The 7,500-nt window shown below is 43.6% G+C and overlaps 1 protein-coding gene across 5 annotated transcripts in view; it reads right to left on the bottom strand.

Annotated features, from left to right (window-relative positions):
• LOC143284735 (gelsolin-like protein 1) overlaps nucleotides 1-7,500 on the bottom strand; it is a 37,120-nt gene that overhangs the window by 10,467 nt on the left and 19,153 nt on the right. For all 5 annotated transcript variants that reach the window (XM_076591690.1, XM_076591693.1, XM_076591689.1 and 2 more), the window contains 3 exons: nucleotides 4,540-4,611; nucleotides 2,944-3,071; nucleotides 726-834 (listed from right to left, as the gene is read on the bottom strand). In XM_076591690.1, coding sequence (XP_076447805.1) covers nucleotides 726-834; nucleotides 2,944-3,071; nucleotides 4,540-4,611 — 309 coding nt within the window. The remainder of the gene's footprint in view (nucleotides 1-725; nucleotides 835-2,943; nucleotides 3,072-4,539; nucleotides 4,612-7,500) is intronic.

Genomic DNA, 7,500 nt, shown 5'->3' with positions numbered 1-7,500 from the left:
AGCAGATGCCTGACCAGCGGCGTAGCCCAACGCGCTTAGTCAGGCCTTGAGAAAAAAAAAAAAAAGTGAATAAATTATAGATAAGCGTACATAAATAAGTAAATAAATACATAAATAGATAAATAAATAAATAAATAATAGTTACAATATGAAAAAAGGTAGTAGTAGTAATAATAATAATAATAATAATAATAATAAATAAATAAGACAACAATGATGATAAATAAGCAAATAACAATAAGGTGATAACAATTATGAGAAAGAACAATCAAACACTGCAAAGCATTATCACCTGGCAAAAAAGACACAACAAACACACAGACTGATGTAACCTTGACCCCTGACCTCTAAATTTATAAATCATTATTTACTGACCAAAACTATTCACTATACTATGTTGATTTGATTTTGTAATATGGATACTTATATAGCGCCCATCCTCGGTCGGAGACCAAGCACTAAGCGGATTTGCAAACTCGGGATCAGTTGCACAACAGGCTGCGCCTGCCTGGGTAGAGCTGTATCATTCAGTCAGATTTCAGGCACGCACACATCATACATGCTCAGACAGAAATGTAACATTTTACGTGTATCACCGTTTTGGTAATTTACCCCTCGCCCCCCCGAACCCCCCACCCCACACACGCACACCACCACCTCCAACGTCCCCCCCACCCCCGCACCCACCCCCCTGCTCCCCTACACACACACACATGGACACACACCTGAGTGGCTTCTGTGATCTTGCCCTGTTTGAAGACCCGGAAAAGACGGGGCTTGTAGACCCTGGTTTCCACATGTTTAAAGCCAGAGGCGGCGCCCCCTTTGAGGTACCTGTGTGTTCGGGCATTCATCATCATCATCATCATCATCATCATCATCATCATCACCGTCGTCGTCATCATCATCATCTTCATTATTATCATGATCATCGTCGTAGTCGCTAGCATCATCATCATAATCATCATCATCGTCGTCGTCGTCGTCGTCTTAACCCGTCATAATCGTCGTCGTCGTTAGCGTCATTATCATCACCGTCGTCGGCGTCGGTATAATCACCATCATCATTATCAACATCATCACCAACATAATACAGAATACACTATGGATGGTGGAAGAGGTGGACCTGAACAGCTCATTCTCGCGAGCAGCACAATACAATACAATACAACACAACACAACACAACACAACACGTTACAAAATACACCAACACAACACAACACAATACAAAATACACCACTCATAAGTACTGAACAGCTCATTCTCGTGAACAACACAACACAACACAACACAACACAACACTAGTGGAGTGATGGCCTAGAGGTAACACGTTCGCCTAGGAAGCGAGAGAATCTGAGCGTGCTGGTTCAAACCACGGCTGAGCCGCCGATATTTTCCCACTCTCCATTAGACCTTGAGTGGTGGTCTGGACGCTAGTCATTCGGATGAGACGATAAACCGAGGTCCCCTGTGCAGCTTGCACTTAGCGCACGTAAAAGAACCCACGGCAACAAAAGGGTTGTTCCTGGCAAAATTCTGTAGAAAAATCCACTTCGATAGGAAAAACAAGTAAAAGTGCACGCAAGAAAAAATACACAAAAAAAAGATGACGCTGTAGGGTAGCGACGCGCTCTCCCTGGGGAGAGTAGCCCGAATTTCACATAGAGAAATCTGTTGTGACAAAAAAAGAGAAATACAACGCAACACAGAATGCACCACTCACGAGATGGTGGACAAGTAGGACCTGAACAGCTCACTCTCGTGAGCAATACAATACAACACAATACAATACAACACAACACAACAGCAACACAGTACAATACAACACAACACAACAGCAACACAGTACAAAACAATACAATACAACACAACACAACAGCAACACAACACAACGCAACACAACGCAACACAGAATGCACCACTCACGAAATTGTGGACAAGTAGGACCTGAACAGCTCACTCTCGTGAGCAATACAATACAATACACACAACACAACACAACAGCAACACAATACAATACAACACAACACAACAGCAACACAGTACAAAACAATACAATACAACACAACACAACAGCAACACAACACAACGCAACACAACGCAACACAGAATGCACCACTCACGAGATGGTGGACAAGTAGGACCTGAACAGCTCACTCTCGTGAGCAATACAATACAACACAATACAATACAACACAACACAACAGCAACACAACGCAACACAGAATGCACCACTCACGAGATGGTGGACAAGTAGGACCTGAACAGGTCACTCTCGTGAGCAATACAACACAACACAAACACAATGCAATACAACACAACACAACACAAAACAAAAACACAAAACAACAACACACAACACACTCACGAGATGGTGGAGAAGTAGGCAATACCATGCAACACAATACAATACAACAATATACAGAATGCACCACTCACGAGATGGTGGACAAGTAGGACCTGAACAGCTCACTCTCGTGAGCAATACAATACAGTACAAAAGAACACAACACAACACAATAGCAACACAACATAATACAACACAACACAGAATGCACCACTCACGAGATGGTGGAGAAGTAGGCAATACAATGCAACACAATGCAATACAACAGAACAGAGCACAATACAACACAACAGCAACACAATACAATACAACACAACACAATACAACACAACACAACAGCAACACAACACAACAGCAACACAATACAACGCAACACAACAGCAACACAATACAACACAACACAACACAATAGCAACACAATACAACTTCTTCTTCTTCTTCTGCGTTCGTAGGCTGCAACTCCCACGTTCACTCGAATGTATACAAGAGGGCTTTTACGTGTATGGCCGTTTTTAACCCCGCCATGTAGGCAGCCATACTCCACTTTCGGGGGTAACACAACACAACACAATACAACAGAAAATGCACCACTCACGAGATGGTGGAGAAGTAGGACCTGAACAGCTCACTCTCGTGAGCCTGCACCTCCCTGTGCTGCACAGGGATGTCATCCAGCAAGGTGTCCAGTTCCACTGTCTTGTAGGCCGCCGTCCCGTACTCGTCCTGTATGTGTGTGGAGTAATTCTGAGGTTAGAGGGACTCGATCTGTGTTGGGTGGGGGGAGGTGGGGGTGTGAGTGGGGGCGGGGGATGTTGTGTGTGTGTGTATGGGGGGGGGGTGTGGTGTGGAAAAGATGATGTTGTTCTTGTTTGTGTGGAGGGGGTGAGGGGGGTAACAATGGAGAGTTTAGAGGAACTCGATGTGTGTGTGGGGTGGGGTGAGGATCGGGGGGTTGTCATGTGTGTGTGTATGGGGGGGGGGGGGGGGGGGGCAGTGCGCGCGCGTGTGTGTGTGTGTTTGTGTCTGTCTGTCTGTCTGTCAGTCTATGTCTGAGTGTCTGTGTATGTGTGTGTGTGTATGTGTGTGTGTGATTTGTGCGTTTGTGTTTGTGTGTGTGTGTGTGTGTGTGTGTGATTTGTGCGTTTGTGTTTGTGTGTATGTGTGTGGGTTTTTTTTTTGGGGGGTGTGTGTGTGTGTTGTGTGGGGGTGTAGGGGTTGTACGTGTATGTGTATGTATGTGTGTGTGTGTGTGTGTGTGTGTGTAGAGGAATGGAGAGGTTAGAGGGATTCAATGTGTGTGTGTATGTGGTGGAGGGCGAGAGGGGGGTATGTGTATGTGTGTGTGTGTGTGTGTGTGTGTGTGTGTGTGTGTGTGTGTCTGTGTGTCTGTGTGTGTGTGTGTATGTGTGTGTGTGTGTGTGTGTGTGTGTGTGTGTGTTGTGTGAGGGTGTAGGGGTGTGGGGAGTTGTATGTGTATGTGTGTGTTGTTTTATGTGTGTGTGTGTGTGTGTGTGTATGTGTGTGTGTGATGTGTGAGGGGATGGGGGGTGTTGTGTGTGTTCGTGTTGTGTTTGAGTGTGTGTACGTGATATAATCAATGAAAACACCATAATACAACATATTTGAATATATAACATCAGTCCCAAACGTAGACTAGCCCTCGCTTCGAAGCAGAATGCAGAAATATCAATATTCTCATATACGTAGTGGTTTCTCGGAATTTGGAAGCTTTACATAAATACAAACAAAGGTTCCTAACGCACTCTGAGAAAGGTTTCTAACAATTTCACAGGTTGAAGACACTGATAGGTTCAATTCAAACAGGGGAGAAGACGGTGAGAGGAGAGGAGGGTGAGAAAAGAGGAGGGAAGAGCAGAGGGGTGTGGGGGAGAGATGTTGGGAGACGTGGCGGGTGGGAGAGGGAGATCGAGAGAGATTCCTGAAATTTTAACATTCAGCTCACGCACATAACCACGGGCCCGCACAAGGAAAATTTCCCTTCCGTCTTCCTTACTCGATGATAAAATTACAACAATTTCCCTCATCCGTTTGCTTTTCTTCCTTGTTCTCTTTCTTTCACCCCTTCTTTCCTCCCCCCTCCCCCCAACTCTTCCTTCCTTACTTCCTTCGTTCCTTTCTTCCACCTTTCTTTTCTTCGTTCTCCCCTTCCTTTCCTTCGACAATAACATACCTGAGTGCTTTTCTCCCCGATCCAGAAATGAATGTCATACAACAGCTTGTCCGATTCTTTGTCCTTGTAGGTCTGAAAAAAAAAAACACACAGATGTAAAAACACTCCATGTGGTAACAACGATAGGTACACTGTATAATCGAACATAGTCATAATTATCAACGTCTCATCGAACATGGCCATAATTATCAACGTATCATCGAACATGGCCATAATTTGTATTTGTATTTCTTTTTTTTTTTTATCACAACAGATTTCTCTGTGTGAAATTCGGGCTGCTCTCCCCCGGGAGAGCGCGTCGCTATACTACATTATTTTTTCCTGCGTGCAGTTTTATTTGTTTTTCCTATCGAAGTGGATTTTTTTTCTACAGAATTTTGCCAGGAACAACCCTTTTGTTGCCGTGGGTTCTTTAACGTGCGCTAAGTGCATGATGCACACGGGACCTCGGTTTATCGTCTCATCCGAATGACTAGCGTCCAGACCACCACTCAAGGTCTAGTGGAGAGGGACAAAATATCGGCGGCTGAGCCGTGATTCGAACCAGCGCGCTCAGATTTTCTTGCTTCCTACGCGGACATGTTACCTCTAGGCCATCACTCCACCATAATCATTAACGTATCGTCGAACATGGCCATAACTATCAACGTATCGTCGAACATGGCCATAATCATTAACGTATCTTCGAACATGGTCATAACTATCAACGTATCGTCGAACATGGCCATAATTATCAACGTATCGTCGAACTTGGCCATAATCATTAACGTATCGTCGAACATGGCCATAATCATTAACGTATCTTCGAACATGGTCATAACTATCAACGTATCGTCGAACATGGCCATAATTATCAACGTATCGTCGAACATGGTCATAACTATCAACGTATCGTCGAACATGGCCATAATTATCAACGTATCGTCGAACATGGTCATAATCATCAACGTATCGTCGAAAATGGCCATAATTATCAACGTATCATCGAACATGGTCATAACTATCAACGCATTTTTTAACATGGTCATAATTATCAACGTATCGTCGAACATGGTCATAATTATCAACGTATCGTCGAACATGGTCATAATTATCAACGTATCGTCGAACATGGCCATAATCATCAACGTATCGTCGAACATGGCCATAACCCCACCTGGCCATAACTATCAACGTATCGTCGAACATGGTCATAATTATCAATGTATCAATGAACATAGCCATAATCATCAACGTGGCATCGAACATGGGCATAATCATAATAAATAATAATAATAATAATAATAATAATAATAATGGTATTTATATAGCGCTGAATCTTGTGCAGAGACAAATCAAAGCGCTTTCGCACCAGTCATTCACACCCATGCATAACTCTAAAACTGGAGAAACTGAAGACAAGGAAGAGGCAGGGAAGGGAGGCTATTTTGGGAAGAGGTGGGTTTTAAGGCCAGACCTGAAAAGGCGGACTGTGGAGACTTGACGAAGCGATAATCATCAATGTGTCATCGAACATGGCCATGATTATTCAACATATTTTTTTCTTCGGTTCCATTTCTAGTTTGAAGGATGCGTCAAAGCGTGCGGACTGATCCATAAGCGCTGCACCACATTTCCTTAAAATAATAAAATAAAAAAAGGGTAGGGCAGCAGATCACTGACCGATGCATACAGCCAACCCGCTGGTCAGGCTTTGAGCGCATTCCATACGTATGTACGGAATATTTAACTAAAATGATATAACACAATGAACAAAATAAACAAATCAGCAAATGTATTGAAAATATATAGTATTTAAAAAAAAGAAGTAAATACATTGAAACATAAATCAAAAACAAGAAAGGTTATTTGGCAACTGATTGAAACAGAATAAGAATTCTAAAAAACAGAAAAGAATGGGCCACGTTCAGGGAACTTGTGCACACCACACACGCGTGTATATTAACATAAGTGTGCATACGCACGCCTGCACGCACGCGCGCGCGCGCGCACACACACACACACACACACACACACACCACACTCACTCGCAAGTACGTAAGCACACACGCACGCACACATAAACTAACACGAACACACACGCGCACAATGATCATTACCATTACCATCATGATCATCATCATTACATCGTTTGTAGTGGCACACGTGTTCAGGAATAAAAAGTATAACTATAATCAATTGAGCGTTTCCTCAAAGTGGTTATGTATTGACTGTGTGCTATAACACACACGCACGTGCAGAAAGAGACAGAGGGGAGAGAGAGAGGGGAACATAGAGTGTGGGAGAAAGACAGAAACAGAAAGAGAGAAAGAGAGAGAGAGTAGGGGGGATGAGAGAGTGTGGGAGAGAGAGAGAGACATATAGACAGACAGACACAGAGACAGGCAAACAGACATGAAGGTCTATTTCACTCGTTCGGAGTCTTACTATATTGCCGTATCTTTATTGCATTTTTCTTACTGCTGCTACTCTTTCTTTCCTCTTTATTCTAGAGTGCATGTGTTTTGCTATCAAAGCGGATTTTCCAACAGTTTTACTGGGGAAAACTGTCTTGTTGCCGTGGGTTCTTTCACGGTCGCTAAGCATATGCTGCATTCGGGATCTCAGTCGGTCTATCGAATGATCCGAAAGATTAGCATGCACATCATGCATCGAAGGTTCGTGCATGACTTGAACCTGAACCAGTGGGTACTAGTTCCTACTGGGGCATTTAACCGCTAGGCCACCGCTGGCTGCACGCATTTCTTACCAATAAACTGGGATCGAAAGAAGAGCAGGGGTGTTATGACAATGACAATGAAACAGTAACGAGTTCATTCCTTTGACTCTTCTGGGTGTTAGGGAAGAGAGAGAGAGACAGACAGACAGACAGACAGACAGACAGACAGAAACACAGAGAGAGAGGGTTAAACAAACTGGCAACACACAATTAGCGAGAACATTAACTCTTGCTACACTTGT

Source organism: Babylonia areolata, chromosome 8 (genome assembly GCF_041734735.1).
Source record: "Babylonia areolata isolate BAREFJ2019XMU chromosome 8, ASM4173473v1, whole genome shotgun sequence".
NCBI classification, from domain to species: Eukaryota; Metazoa; Mollusca; class Gastropoda; order Neogastropoda; family Buccinidae; genus Babylonia; species Babylonia areolata.
Note: the sequence above shows the minus strand (reverse complement) of the source record. Positions and strands in the feature narration are given on the sequence as shown.